Source organism: Sapajus apella, unplaced genomic scaffold (genome assembly GCF_009761245.1).
Source record: "Sapajus apella isolate SASKATOON/1434 unplaced genomic scaffold, GSC_monkey_1.0 scaffold52, whole genome shotgun sequence".
NCBI classification, from domain to species: Eukaryota; Metazoa; Chordata; class Mammalia; order Primates; family Cebidae; genus Sapajus; species Sapajus apella.
The window spans coordinates 11,977,209-11,993,304 of NW_022436992.1; the positions used below are offsets into that span (position 1 = coordinate 11,977,209).

Sequence of the window (16,096 nt, forward strand, 5' to 3'; positions counted from 1 at the left end):
TATCAGTGACTAGGGTCTGATGGACTTTGGGCCAGTGGCTGGGTAGCAGCTGTTTACTTCCTTGTTTTGCACTGTGGCACTGGCCAGATCAGCAGGCAGCCAGTCCCTGCCGAGGCTTTGCCTCTTACTCTCCTTTCCTTTTCTTCCCAGCTCCATCCTCTTCCTGTTGCCCTTAGTCCTAACCACCACCTTCGAGTTTGTGTTTATCGTTCCCTTATATTTATAATTTTAACATATATATTTGAATTCCTGCACAATATTCTTTGTTTTTAGCCTGCTTTTGAACTTCATAGAAATAGTCAGATTTTTTTATATTCATCCATGCTATCATATAATAATATATCATCCATGTGTTTATTGCATTTTCTATTACATTAATTTCTTTTTTTCATAAATTTTGCTTTTTACTATGGAACTATTTTCCAAACACACTGAAAACTTGAGAGTCTAGTACTGACCCCATATAACTTATCACCCAGTTATATAACAGCTTTCGACTTTTTGCCATAATTGTTTGTCTCCTCCCTTTTTTCATAATCCTCTCATCTATCCTTTGATCTCACCCTAATACCAGTGCTTTACCTACTCCTAGGGCTGATATTTCAGCAAGCTGGAAAGAAAGGAAAGTCCAATAGGGCTCTGGGGCCCTGGTCCCAGGTTGGAATGAAGAAGTGTGTCCTCTCATAAGTATAACTCCTCGAAAACCACAGCCCCAGGCATGCCAGAGATAAAGCCTTTCTCCAAAACAGTACAGGGCCTTTTCAGAGGCTGGTAGGTTAGAACACAGCCACTGCTTGCTCACTACAAGTGGTGCTTCTCTCCACTGCCCAGCTTAAGAAGCAGAGTCCTAGTGTTAGAATGGGCCGCCCAAGGTGACTGCAGGGTGAGCTTCTGGGTGATTGCTAAGCAAGGTGAGCCTTCTCCTGTGCTCAAGGAATTAGCCACAGACTATGAACACCAGAAGGGACCTGTCATTCTGGCTCACTCCTCACCCCTCTTCTTTTATAGTTGAGAGAACCAAGGAGGTGTTGGGCAGTGTTCCTTCTTAGAGTCATGACAGCCATCTGAGGTTCCAGGTTTATGTGTGTATGGATGGGGGCTTTCATTTGGACTCCCCATCTTCAGTGGTCCTCGGACTTTGTCTCTTGCTCCAGAATTCCTAGGCTGTGGCAACAATCAAAGCCTGAGCTCACTTGATCTAGCCAATGTCCTTTTGGCAAATCCCAGCTTCAGGAGCCTGCTTTATCATGTCCATTTCCTGCTGTTTTTGGCTTCTGAGTATTCCTTCTTTTCTTGCTAGCAAATTGACTTGTTAAATAAATTTTTTTTGCAATAATTTCATCCAGAATTTTCAGTTATTCTCAGCAGAAGAGTCAATCAGGGAACTACCATCTCCCAGGTAGTGGAAAGACTATGGCAGCCTTTGTTGTCTTCTGTAAACTTTAAGGCACTTTGTTTTTTGCAGGATTAATCACTCCTGAAGATCGGAAATACGGAACAACAAATCTTCACTTAGATGTATCTGATGCAGCTAATGTCATGGTCTATGTGGGAATTCCCAAAGGACAGTGTGAGGAAGAAGAAGGTAGGGTGCTCAGCATAAAAGGAGGGCTTTCTCTCTGAGCCAGGTCCTGTGGTCTGATATTTGCTTTCTCTTCCTGCCCTAGAAGTCCTTAAGACCATCCAAGATGGAGATTCTGACGAACTCACAATAAAGCGCTTTATTGAAGGAAAAGAGAAGCCAGGAGCACTGTGGCACATATATGCTGCAAAGGACACGGAGAAGATAAGGGAATTTCTTAAAAAGGTGTGTTTTTTATGGCATGTGTAAACAGAGGCATAGAGAATAGCAATATTATGTTACTACATGTAGTGAACTGACTGGTTTGGCTAGGGGAATTGCCACAACCTGAAATATTAAAACTGTGCCTATTGGTTTGGATAAGCTGAAGGTGGTTGCTAAGGAACAAGGATTCTAAGTGATTAGGGCTACACTTCTTAAAAAAAAAAAAAAAAAAAAAAAGCTGGCCTTGTCTTTTTATGTCTGTGTTTTTCTGCTTTCAATTTAGTTTATCTGATCATTTCCTAGCATCTATTTGTTTTTATTACCTTGAGAATGTGAGCACTTCAGAAGTTCATTTATCTTTGCCCCTGAGTGGCCATGTTCTGAGTGTAAGGTACCTCTTGGTTTTGTCCACTCTCATGTGGCGAGTGGCCCTACTTGTCATTAGCAAGGGATGCAGGGATTTGGAAGATTCTAGGTTTCCCCAGTAGTTGGCAGGTTGTTCAGCAAGGGGTATGTGTAGACCCAGGTGTCTTTGGCTGATATTCTTTAATCATTCATAAGTTTTGGATATGAACATTCCTAACCTGTTAGCTGGCCCCAAATAGGTCTTTAACAAGCATTTGTTTGAATCAAGGTGTTTCTGGCTAAGGATCATTTGGCTTTTCCAGAAAACCACTGGTCACCATATTGTTCCTTTGATAATATCACTCTGAGTCTCTGCTTTACCAGTTACTGGATTAAGGATAAACAAGTCCAATCTGCAGCTGTCTTTGGGACTGTTTCGTAAGTCAGATTGTTAAGTGAAGACAGGTTTCTAGTAACTTTAAAACAAGTTCATTTCTAAGGAGCCTGGGCCTCCTAATGTTTAAAAGTCTAGACTAAAATATTGTTTAAATACAGTATTTACAAACTTACACAGAGACCGCCAATGATGGTTTATGGGAACTAGCATCAGAGAACCTGATTTTCTTTGTCATTCTTCTGTTGGTTCATTCAGCTGAAGTCTTTGAGTACTACTTGTCTTTTTCTGCCAGTGGGGGCACTTACATTGAATGCCTGACATTTACGAACTGCCAACACTGTTTAGAGGAAAAATAAGCCTTATTGGGCCTTAGTATGTTACTCAAGTTGCATAATATTTTGAATATATTTTAGGTATCAGAAGAGCAAGGTCAAGAAAACCCAGCAGACCATGATCCTATTCATGATCAAAGCTGGTATTTAGACCGATCATTAAGAAAGCGTCTTCATCAAGAGTATGGAGTTCAGGGCTGGGCTATTGTACAATTTCTTGGGGATGTGGTGTTTATCCCGGCAGGAGCTCCACATCAGGCAAGAAATCATTACTTTTTCTTTATTCTTTTTATATTATGAACTTTTTGGTTTGTTACTGACAGCACTTTGTGTTTTTCAGGTTCATAACTTGTATAGCTGCATCAAAGTGGCTGAAGATTTTGTTTCTCCAGAGCATGTTAAACACTGCTTCTGGCTTACTCAGGAATTCCGATATCTGTCACAGACTCATACCAATCATGAAGATAAATTACAGGTAAAAATAGCACCAGTTCCTAGCATTCTCTGGCTATGGTTTCATGGCCCATTCTTGACTTTATAAAGAGAGTCAGTGAACTTGGCCATATTGTACTTAGCACAGTGAGTTGATGAACTTGTTTTATACCTAGCACTACTACCTACTTAAGTGAGGGAAGAACAAGAGAAAATCTCACCTTGGTTTGATTTGATACTGTTACAATCTGTAAGGGACTGTCCCCACAGAGAAAAAGGCCTTCGTACTGAAAATGAATAGATCTTCTGATTTTGGCCCAGCTGCCAGTCAAGGGTCTTGAACACAGTGCTTGACTTTTCAGAGCTGCAGTGTTCTCATCACCCTTAGGTAGAGCAGAACTGAATCTCTGGGACTAAAAGAGGTCTGAGGGGGTGGTATTTTCAAAAGGATTTCAGTAATGAATCATGTAACATAATTTCATGTTTGGAAAATTAGGGAAAAATAATAAAGCTGTACCTTGGAACTTGCCTCTCCCTGTACTCACTGTGAGTGGTATCAAAACCTATACAAGGGGAAAAAATGAGATTTTTAAGTTGTTAGAATCATGGGTTTAAAATGTATATGAAATACTGGTCTGAAGGAGCCCAGGGGCCTTTGCAGTGTTGACATTTCATATTGAATTTTAAATTCTAAGAGAAGGTAATAAAATTGGTAGGAGGAAATTTATTCTTGGTGATAGATTTTAGATTTAAATGTAAAATGCCCATATATTCTCCCATTCTTTTTAGGTGAAGAATGTTATCTACCATGCAGTGAAAGATGCAGTTGCTATGCTGAAAGCCAGTGAATCCAGTTTTGGCAAACCTTAATCTCCCTGCACATTGGAAATGAATTACAGGCAGCTGTTCAAACTCTTCAGGCAGGATTCCTGTGGACTTTGAGATTCATGTTACCTCATCTTCTTTTTTAAAATGTACCTGACTTGTGAGGGTACTCTGTCTAATGTATATTTCTAGTGTTTACAGACAGTAAATGTGTATATGTAGTAACTATTTACAGAACATGCATCCTTAAACTGTGACTTCTCACCTAGTACAGAACTTTTACCAGGGTGTAAAAACAAAACCTCTATCAGCTCTGGAACAATACCTGCAGTTATTCCCCATCTATTTGGACAACTTAGTCAAATTGGGTTTATAACTATTAGGAATCACTGCACAGTTTATTTGGGTTGTATTTTGTTTTGTGTCTGAGTCCCCTCTCCCTCATCCCTTAGGATCCAAAAGAGCAACGGAGGAAGTGACAGCTAATGTTGCAGTTCTTATTGTATGGCATAGGACTGGCATTATATAGCAGAAATCAACTACTGTACAATTTCTTGGGGTTAACCATCTTTAGTTAAATGGAATTTTAATTTAAATGAAGCTTTGCTAATTTTAAGTGGTAAGCATTTTGCATTAAAATATTCATATAATACTCTGGCTCAGTTTATTGGCATTATCCCCTCATTGTGATTTCAACACAACTTTCATCAAATGCAGGTATAAGGGATTGCCCCAAGAACTCTTCTTAAAAGCAAAAAAATTAGATGCTGTAGTGATTAGTGATTTCTTAGTGATTATTACAAAGCTAATATGGAAATTTCTGCTCACCCAGGTGGAAACTGTCACAGTTTTGCAAAGAAGTACCACGAATTAATTAAATTTAGAAACAGGAATTAACCAAGCAACCAAATAGTGCCAGGTTAAATGGTTCTAAAAAGGTAAGTAATGAACACTTTGTCTTCTGACCCTTCATAATGTAAGTTTATGAAGGAAAATGAAATTATTTTAAGTTTTAGTACAGTACTACCTAAAATAATCATCTCTGTATAGGAATACAGTTCATGAAGAAGTGCCTTTCTGTAGCCCACTAATTCTCCTAGGCCACTCTTTCATTTAATTTCTTTTTTTTTTTTGAAACAGAGTTTCGCTCTCGTTACCCAGGCTGGAGTGCAATGTCATGATCTCGGCTCACTGCAATCTCCGCCTCCTGGGTTCAAGCAATTCTTCTGCCTCAGCCTCCCAAGTAGCTGGGATTATAGGCACGCACCACCATGCCCAGCTAATTTTTGTATTTTTAGTAGAGACGGGGTTTCACCATGTTGACCAGGATGGTCTCGATCTCTTGACCTCATGATCCACCCGCCTCGGCCTCCCAAAGTATTGGGATTACGGGCATGAGCCACTGCGCCTGGCCTCATTTAATTTCTTTTAAAAAAGGAATTAAAGATTGAAATAAGGTAGTACATAGACAAGGCCTAGAAAGAGTTTTAACTTGTGAGCTGAGTAGGAGGCCAGAGTATTAAATTTAAGAAGTCATTGCCAGCTCTAATGTTTTTTTGTAGGAGTTTTAAAGTTTTAGCTCTTAAATTAGGTCTTTGATCTATTTTGAGCTGACTTTTAAATATGGCACAAGGTTGTTCAACTTCATTTTTTTGAACATGGATGTCCAGTTTTCCCAGCAACATTTGTCAAACAGTCTTCTTTCCCCCATTGTATGGTCTTGGCACTCTAAAAATCAACTGAGCATAGATGGGAAAGCATATTGCTAGGCTTTCATATTCCATTGGTCTGTGTACCTGCCAATACTACACTGTTTTGATTTCTGCAACTTTGTAGTAAGGTTTAAAATCAAGAACTGTGAGTTCTCCAACTTGGGTCTTCTTTTGCATGATTGTTTTAGTCAGGATCACTAGAAATTCCATATGAATTTTGGGATCTTTTTTTATTTCTGCAAAAACCACCATCTGGGCATTGATAGAGACTGCATTGAACCTGTATGTTGCTTTGGGTAGTGAGTCATCTTAACAATCAATTTCTTGCATTCCATGAGCATGGGATGTTGTGTTTCCATTTATTGGTGTAGTCTTTAGTTTCTTTCAGCAATGTTTTGTAGTTTTCAGTGGTACGAGTTTGGTACCTTCATGGTTAAATTTATTCCTAGGTATTTTATTCTTTTTTTGCTATGATAAAGGATTTTCCTTTTTGTATTCATTGCTAGCATTTATAAATGCAACTGATTTTTGGTATTGATTTGTATTTTGCAACTATACATATAAGATCATGCCATTTGTGAATAGGAATAATTTTACCTATTCCTATATATAATCTGGATACTTTCTTTTTCTTGCCTAATTGCGCTGGCTAGAATTTTCAGTTCCATGTTGAATAAAAGTAGTGGAAGTGGGCATCCTTGTCTTTGAAAATTTTAGGTCTTAAGTTAGGTCTTTGACTTATTTTGAGTTGATTTTTAAATATGGTATAAGGTAAAGGTTCAACTTCATTTTTTTTTTTTTTTTTTAATATGGATATCCGGTTTTCCCAGCAACATTTGTCAGAGTGATTTAGCTGTGTATTTTTCGTCTATGGCCTTTATACTGTTAAGGGAAGTTCTCTTCTGTTTCTTAAGTTTTTATTTTCTTTAATCCTGAAAGAATCTTGGATTTTGTCAAATGTTTTTTCCACAACAGTAGAAATCATGTGGTTTTTCTTCCCCTCTTCATTCTATTAATATGGCATATTACATTGAATAATTTTCATATGTCGAACCACCTGTGTATTCCTAGGATAAATCTCACTTGGTCGTGGGGTATAGTCCATTTAATAGGCTACTGGATTAGGTTTTCTAGTATTTTGAGGATGTCTGCATCTGTAACCATAAGGGATTGTTGTAGTATTCTTGTGGTATCTTTGTCTGACATTGGTATCACGGTATTGCTGATATATTGAGATATAATTGTTTATAACATTCTCTAAGTTGGTAGCAATTTCTCCTATTTCATATCTTATTTTAGTATCTTCTGCCCTCATCCTCAACCCCCGAAACTCAGTCTAGCTCTAGGTTTGTTAATTTTGTTGACATTTTCATAGAATTGTCTTATAATTTTGTTGATTTTCTGTACTGTTTGTTTCCCGTTTTATTTATCTTTGCTCTAAATAAAGATGTCTGTCATACAGACATCTTTGTATGTCTGTTCTTCTGCTAGCTCTGGGTTTAGTTTACTTCTCTGCTATGGTCTGAATGTTGTTGACTCTCAAAATTCATATATTGGAATCGATACGCAATGTAATAGTATTAAGAGGTGGAGCCTTTGGGAAATAAGTTATGTGGGCTTCACCTTCATGAGTGGGATTAGAGCCCTTATCGAAGAGGCTCGAGCACGTTCCCCTAACCTTTCGGAAATGTGAAGACACAGCTAGCTAAAAGGCACCATCCATGAAGCAGAGAGCAAGCCCTTACCGGACACCAGATCTACTGCTGTCTTGATCTTGTGCTTTCCAGCCTCTGGAAAACCTCTGGTACTGTGAGCAATAAATTTGGTTTTTTGTAAATTACCCAGTCTAAAGTATATTGTTATAGGAGTCTGAATGGACTATGACAATTATTGATATGAAATCAGTTTTCTCTTTTAATGTAGGTATTATAGCCATTAATTTCCCTCTGAGCATTGTTTTTGCTGCATCCCCTATATTTTGGCATGTTGTTTTCATTTTCATTTGTCTTAGGTATTGTCTAATTTCCCTTGTGATTTCCTTCCTTGACCCTTTCATTAAGATTGTGTAAATTTCCATGTATCTGTGAATTTTTTAGTTTTCCTCTGTTACTGATTTCTAATTTTATTCCATCCTGGTTGGCAAAGATACTTTGTATAATTTCAGTCTTTTTAAATTTCTTGAGACTTGTTTTGTGGCCATATGGTTTATGCTGGAGAATGTCCCATTTGCATTTGAGAACACTGGATATTCTGCTGTTGTTGGGTGGGTCATTCTGTATGTCTGTTGGGTTTATTTGGTATATAGTGTCATCCAAGTCCTCTGTTTCTTTATTGATGTGGCTGGTTATGTTCATTATTAAAAGAGGGATATTGAAGTCTGCAACTATTACTGTAGAACTGTTTCTGTCTTAAATTCTGGCAATTTTTGCTTTGCATCTTTTGGAAGTTCTGTTTTAGATGCATATATATTTATAATTATTATATCTTAATGGATTGGTCCTTTTATCAACATATAATGTCCTTCTTTGGTGTCTTGAAATCTTAAACTGAAATCTGTTTTGTCTAATAATTATATAGATACTGCAGTTTTCTCGTGGTTACCATTTCTATAGGTTGTTTTCCAACCTTTTACTTTTAAACTTTTTTTCTTTGTATCTTAATTGTCAGCATAGAGCTAGACCATGTTTTTTATCCATTCAATATGCGTTTTAATTGGAGAGTTTAACGCATTTATATTTGGAGTAGTTGACTTCTACTTTTTAGCTGTTTTATTTATGTTTTATCTGCTTTTTGTTAAGATCCCACCATTACTGCTTTATTTCATATTTAGTTGAAATTTTATACTGTATCATTGATTCCCCTTTTCTTCCCTCTTGTATATATTTTTATTTTATTGGTTATTCCCTCAGGAACTACAGTTAACATCTTAAGCTTCACAAACTTTGGGAGTTTTTCTTGTTTTGTTTTTGAGACAGGGCCTCACTGTGTCACCCAGGCTGGAGTGCAGTGGCACAGTCTTGGCTCACTGCATCTGCCACCTGGGCTCAAGTGATCCCCCCCCCCCCCGTCAGCTTCCTGAGCAGCTGGGACTACAGGCATGCACCACCATGCTTGGCTAATTGTTTTTATTTTTTTCTAGAGATGAGGTCTCACTGTTGCCCAGTCTGGTCTCATACTCCTGGGCCTAAGCAGTCCACCCACCTCAGCCTGCCAAAGTGCTAAGATTACAGTTGTGAGCCATTGTACCTGGCTTATAAACTGTAATGGTATACACAAACTCTGTTCCTATACATCTTCATCCTTCCCTATTTTTATAGTGTTATTGTCACATATTATATCTCTCTACATTGTGCCCATTAACATAGATTTTTATTTATGCATATTTGCCTTAAGGCAAAAAATAGGAAAAAAATGAATTCCAAACCAGAAGTATAACTGCTTTTATATCTATTTGGAATTATCTTTACTGGTGCTCTTAATTATTGCCTTTTTGTATGACTTTAAGTTAGTCTAGTGTTGTTTCATTTCAGCCTTAAGGTCTCGCTTTAGCATTTATTGTATGGCAGGTCTGCTAGAAACAAACTTCCTTCATTTTTGCTTTTCAGGGAATGTCTTAGTTTCTCCTCATTCTTGAAGGGTAGTATCCCTGGAATATAATTCTTCATTGACAGCTTCCCGCCCCCCCCAACTTTAAATATGAACTTAGATTAGTATTCTTGAGTATCCCTTGTACATAATGAGTCACTTCTCTCTTGCTGCTTTAATTTTTTTTTTTTTTTTTAGTTTGATTATCATGTGTCTTATTGTAGATTCCTTCAGATTTATCCTGTTTGGAATTAATTGAGTTTCTTGGATGTATAGATTCATATCTTTCAGATTTTGGAAGTTTTCAGCCATTATATCTTCAAATCGTCTTTTTGTCTCTTTTCTGATACTGCTATAATGTGTATGTTGGTGAGTTTGAAGGTCTTCCACAAGTCCCTTGGCTTTTCTTCTTTTTCCGTTCCTTAGACTGAATTGATGATTGATTGATTGATTGAGACAGGGTCTCACTTTCTACCCATGCTGGAGTGCAGTGGCATGATCACGGCTCACTGCAGCCTCAACCTCCCAGGATGAAGCAATCCTTGTCTCATTTCAGCCTAGTTGCTGGGAACTACAGCCATGTGCCACCATGCCTGGCTAATTTTTTATTTTTTGTAGAGACAGGGTCTTGTCATGTTGCCCAGGCTAGTTTCAAACTCCTGTGCTCAAGCAATTCTCCCACCTTGGTTTCCCAAAGTGCTGGGATTACATGCATGAGTCACCGAGCCCGGCCTCAGACTGGATTTTTTAAAATTGTTCTAGTTTCAAGTTTGCTGAGTACTCCTTGTATCTATCTACTCAAACCTGCTGTTGAACCCCTCTAGTAGATTTTTAATTTCAGTTAGTATACATTTGAGCTCCAGAGTCTGTGTCATTTTATTTTATACATTGTCTCTGTATTGATATTCTCATTTTGTTCAGTGTTTTCCTGGTTTCCTTTTTAGTTCATTTGTCCATAGTTTCTTTTACCTCCCCAGCTTTTCTTCCCAGGTTTTAGGCAGTCCGTTGTATGTTTCAACTATAATCGTTCACCTCAGGTAAAAGGTATATTTTGTTTCTGATTGCCTTACAGTGTTTTCAAGCAATGCCTGCAGCTTTTCTGCCAAGAAGGTTATCAGGGAAACCAGAGATGAGCACCTTGTGTTAGTCTCCCAGACAGGTTTAGGGCAGACACATACAACTCATGAATAAGGCCTGCTTTTTCTCTCTGTAACCAAGGACTAGGGTCCCACATTGAAAATATGGGCTGCTGTATTGAAGACCACTGCCATGCTGGGAGGTGTTGGAGAAAGAGCAAGTAAAAATGATACACAGCTTTCTTACCATTTTTAAGTTTCCTTTTTCTTAATTCAGCATTTACTCGGTTGCTTTACGGTAATCTTTGTTTTCCAGAGCTCTGACAAAGTGGGTTTAGGGGTTTTCCTCTCTGGAAGGATAGGTATTTCAAGCTGTCTACTCTGACATCTGGCTGATATTCTATAAAGCTATTTTTGAAACTATAAGAACTTCCTTACCCTAAAACAAGGTATTTCCCCACTATGGCTTAGATCTGTATTTCTGAGACTGTTTAGTGGCTAGGGTATGTTAATTCTGATGTCTCAAAAGAAAACTTAGTCAAATAAATTTGGAAAAAGCATATGGAAGCCTTAGAAAAATTCTAAAGAAAACCTGTTTTATGTTTAACCAAACATTTCCAAGTTTATTTTACCCTAAGATCCTTTTCTTATTGATATTAAAGATTAGCATTTGAAGAGCACTTGTCACTAGAGTAGGACAAGGAAAATGCTCCCAGTTAATCAAGCCTTTGAAAGCTGTATGATTTGTCAGTTGTGGGGTTGGAGAAAGGCCCAAAGCAGACACAACTAGTACTATTTGGAAACAAATGAGTCAGAACCCCATCTCTCCAGGACAAAAACACCTGGAAATACATAAAACCAAGGTGCCTAAGGCCATGTCAGCTGTATAACTGCTGAGTGTTCTGGAAGACATCTTTGATAGAAGAGATGGGACAGGGATGGTCAGGTTACCTGGAGTGATATGCTAGGTTTCCACCTCAAGCTGAAAAGTTATTTTTAAAAAGCTATGTTTCAAACCAAAAATGACATGGTGGTATGAAATGATAGTCTGAGTGCCCTTGGAAATGAATAAATGGTTTTATTAGGGCAACCAGGTAGATCCTATATGTGTTTAGAGTGAGATGAGGGGAGGGGAGAGTGAGAGCTGATGCTGTTATTGCTGGACCCAAGTTGAGTACCTGAAGATAGAGAAAGTTTTCATGCAGGTCTGTACAACCATTATTTGCCTTTCACATCATACGCCCTTCTAGGACTAAGTGTCTGACTCACTTTGTCTCCAGTGATGTGTACCTTAGTCCATTCTCACACTGCTATAAAGAACTGCCTGACACTGGATAATTTATGAAGAAAAGAGATTTAATTAACTCACAGTTCCGCAGGCTGTACAGGAAGCATGGCTGGGGAGGCCTCAAGAAACTTACAGTCATGGTGGAAGGGCGAAGGAGAAGCAAGCATCTTCTTCACACGGTAGAGTGGGAGACAGCAAGCAAAGTGGGGGGAAGTACTACATACTTTTAAACAACCGGATCTCATGAGAACTCACTATCATGAGAACAGCAAAGGGAAAATCTGCCCCCCATGATGCAGTCACCTCCCACCAGGCCCCATCTCTTATTAGCGGTAAGATCGCGTCTAAACCACAGGAGAAACGTCTCTTTCAAACTGCTCTGCTGTGTGTTCATTCACCTTAGGAAGTTGCATCTATGTTTAGATTCAGCGAGTTAGAAACACGATTCTTCTAAAAGCTGCATTTGGATATTCCTGAGGGAATGGGAGTTCCTCAGGGACTCAGGATCACAATTCAACATGAGATTTGGGTGGGGGACACACAGCCAAACAGTATCATTCCTCCCTGGCCCCTCCCAAATCTCATGTCTTCACATTTCAAAACAAAATCATGCCTTCTCAACAGCACCCAAAGTCTTAACTCAAATGTTCAAGTCAAAAGTGTCATCTGGCCGGGCGCGGTGGCTCAAGCCTGTAATCCCAGCACTTTGGGAGGCCGAGGCGGGTGGATCACGAGGTCAAGAGATCGACACCATCCTGGTCAACGTGGTGAAACCCCGTCTCTACTAAAACTACAAAAAATTAGCTGGGCATGGTGGCGCATGCCTGTAATCCCAGCTACTTAGGAGGCTGAGGCAGGAGAATTGCCTGAACCCAGGAGGCGGAGGTTGCGGTGAGCCAAGATCGCGCCATTGCACTCCAGCCTGGGTAACAAGGGCGAAACTCTGTCTCAAAAAAAAAAAAAAAAAAAAGTGTCATCTGACTTGAGACAAGCCAAGTACCTTCCTCCTATAATCCTGTAAAATAAAAAACAAGTTAGTTACTTCCAAGATACAATGGGGATACAGGCATTGGATAAATGCTGCCGTTCCAAACTGAAGAAATCAGCCAAAACAAAGGGGCCATGGGCCCCATAGAAGTCCAAAACCCAGTAGGCCAATCATTAAATCTCAAACCTCCAAAATGATCTTTGACTCCATGTCTCACATACAGACCACACTGACGCAAGGGGTGGGCTCCAAAGGACTTGGGCAGCTCTGCCTTTGTGGCTTTGCTGGGCATAGCCCACACAGCTGCTTCCACAGGATGGCGTTAAGTGCCTGCAGCTTTTACAGGCGCACAGTGCAAGCTGCCAGTGGATCTACAATTCTGGGGTCTGGAGGATGGTAGCTCTCTTCTCATAGCTCCACTAGGCAGTGCCCAGTGGGGACTCAGTGTGTGGGCCCCAACCCCATGTTTCCCCTCCTAGTAGAGATTATCCATGAGGGCTCTGCCCCTGTAGCAAACTTCTGTCTGGAAATCCAGGCATTGCCATACACACATCCTCTGAAATCTAGGTGGAGATTCCCAAACCTCAACTCTTGACTTCTGCACACCCACCTAACACCACATGGAGGCTACCAAGGCTTGCGGCTTGCACTCTCTGAAGCGGCAGTCCAAGCTGTACCTTGGCCCCTTTTAGTCTCAGCTGTACCTGGAGTGGCTGGGATGCAGGGTGCCACATCCCACGGCTGCACAGAACAGTGGGGCCTTGGGCCTGGCGCACAAAACCAATTCTCCATCCTAGGCTTCCAGACCTGTGATAGGATGAGTTGCTGTGAAGGTCTCTGAAATGCTCTGGAGACATTTTTCCCATTGTCTTGACTATTAACATGAAGTTCTTCTTATACAGATTTCTACAGCCTTGAATTCCTCCCCAGAAAATGGGTTCTTTTTTACCACATGGTTGGGCTGCAAATTCTCCAAACTTATATATTTTTAAATGTAAGTTATTTAATGTAATTTCTTCGTTCATGCAAATGAAAATAGGCTTTTAGAAGCAATCAGGCCACATCTTTGCTACTTAGAAATTTTTTCTGCCTAATGCCCTAAGTCAACTCTCAAGTTCAAAGTTCCACACATCTCTAGAGCAGGAGCACAATGCCTCCAGTCTCTTTGCTAAAGCATAGCCAAGAGTGACCTTCACTCGAGTTCTGATTAAGATTCTCATCTCCTATCTGAGACCAACTCAGCCTGGACCTCACTGTCAGTATCACTATCAGCGCTTTGGCACAACCATTCAATAAGTCTCCAGGAAGTTGCAAACTTTCCATCATCTCCCTGTCTTATTCTGAGCCCTCTAAACTGTTCTGACCTCTGCCCATTACCCAGTTCCAAAGTCATGTCCACATTTTTCAGGTATCGTTATAGCAATGCCCCACTTCTCTGGTACCAATTCTCTGTATTAGTCCGTTCTCACTGCTATAAAAAACTACCTGAGACTGGGTAATTAATGAAGAAAAAAGGTTTAACTGACTCACAGTTCCGCAGGCTGTACAGGAAGCATGGCTGGGGAGGCCTCAGGAAACTTACAGTCATGGTGGAAAGGCGAAGGAGAAGCAAGCACCTCTTCACATGGCAGAGTGGGAGACGGCAAGCAAAGGGGAAAGTACTACACACTTTTAAACAACCAGATCTCATGAGAACTCACTATCATGAGAACAGCAAGGGGGAAATCACCCCCATGATCCAGTTACCTCCCACTAGGCCCCACCTCCAACGCTCAGGATCACAGTTCAACAGGAGATTTGGATGGGGACAAGAGCCAAACCATATCAGTGTCCAGGAATGTATGAACCATCAGTGCTCTTTTCTTACCTGAGAGCAAGAATGGAAAAAAAATGACCTCTTCAAAGATTAAAACATTTGTTTAATCATTTTATTTGAATGTCTAGAAGAGCAGTTATCACTATTGTGGCTACCCAACCATCCACCCAGATAAAGTTTAATTATCCACATAAAAAATACTCAGGATTATGAGCATCCCGTAATTCCAACATCACCTTGTGAAGAAACTAGCTGGATTAGGGCTATCATAAAACAATAACCTGGGATTGTTATATGTCAAGTTTTTGCCAATTTGACCCACTGGATTCAATGCAATCCCAATAAAAACCCAGCAAGTTACTTTGTGGATCCTGACAAACTGACTCTAAAGCTTACGTGGAAAGGCAAAAGACCCAGAATAGCTGGCACAATATTCACAATACTGAGAGAGAAAAAGGTCAGAAGACTGATACTACCCAGCTTTAAGACTCACTATAAAGCTACAATAATCAGGGTGGTAATAGTGAAAGGATAAACATAATCACTGAAAACGAAGAGAGAGCCCAGAAATAGCCCTACACAAATATAGTCAACTAATCTTACACAAGGAAGCAAATGCAATACAATGGAGAAAACAGTCTAGGCTGAGTGCAGTGGCTCATGCCTGTAATCCCAGCACTTCCAAGGAGGAAGGATCACTTAAGTTCAGGAGTTTGAGGCCAGCCTGGGCAATATAGTTGAGTCCTCATCTCTACATAACACCTTTAAAAATTAGCTGAACAGGGTAGCATGCATGGGGGCGGGGATCACTTGAGCCCAGGAAACAGAGGTTGCAGTGAGCCAAGATGACATCACTCCACTCCAGCGTGGGTCAACAGAGTGGTATCTTCTCAAAGTCTTTTATTTTTTGAGACGGACTTTCACTCTTGTTGCCCAGGCTGGAGTGCAAATGGCATGATCTCGGCTCACTGCAACCTCCACCTCCCATGTTCAAGCAACTCTCCTGCCTCAGGTTCCCAAGTAGCTGGGATTACAGGCATGTGCCACCATGCCAGGCTGATTTTGTATTTTTAGTAGAGACGGGGTTTCTCCATGTTGGTCAGGTTGGTCTTGTACTCCCAACCTCAGGTGTTCTACCCACCTCAGCCTCCCAAAGTGCTTGGATTACAGGCGTGAGCCACCGCACCCAGCTCTCAAGAGTTTTTTCATCATCAACAAATGGTGCTGGACAACTGGACAACCACAAGCAAAAAAAAAAAAAAAAAAATCTAGACACAGACTTTAAAAGTTAATTTCAATAAAATTAACTCAAAGTAGATCATGGACCTAAATGTAAAATGTAAAACACAAAACTATAACTCCTGGAAGATAACAAGAGAAAATTTAGATGGCTGTGGGTTTGGCGATAATTTTTTAAAATACAACACTAAAGGCACAATCCATGAAAAAACACAGAGACGCTGGATTTCAATAAAAATAAAAACTTCTGCTCTGTGAAAGCCACTGTCAAGATA

The 16,096-nt window shown here is 40.0% G+C and overlaps 1 protein-coding gene across 2 annotated transcripts in view; it reads left to right on the forward strand.

The window, feature by feature from the left end:
• KDM3A (lysine demethylase 3A) overlaps nt 1–4,877 on the forward strand; it is a 59,526-nt gene extending 54,649 nt beyond the window's left edge. For both annotated transcript variants that reach the window (XM_032243602.1, XM_032243601.1), the window contains exons 22-26: nt 1,466–1,585; nt 1,668–1,807; nt 2,942–3,118; nt 3,201–3,335; nt 4,082–4,877. In XM_032243602.1, coding sequence (XP_032099493.1) covers nt 1,466–1,585; nt 1,668–1,807; nt 2,942–3,118; nt 3,201–3,335; nt 4,082–4,162 — 653 coding nt within the window. In that variant the 3' untranslated portion in view covers nt 4,163–4,877. The remainder of the gene's footprint in view (nt 1–1,465; nt 1,586–1,667; nt 1,808–2,941; nt 3,119–3,200; nt 3,336–4,081) is intronic.
• The last annotated feature ends 11,219 nt before the right edge of the window (nt 4,878–16,096 follow it).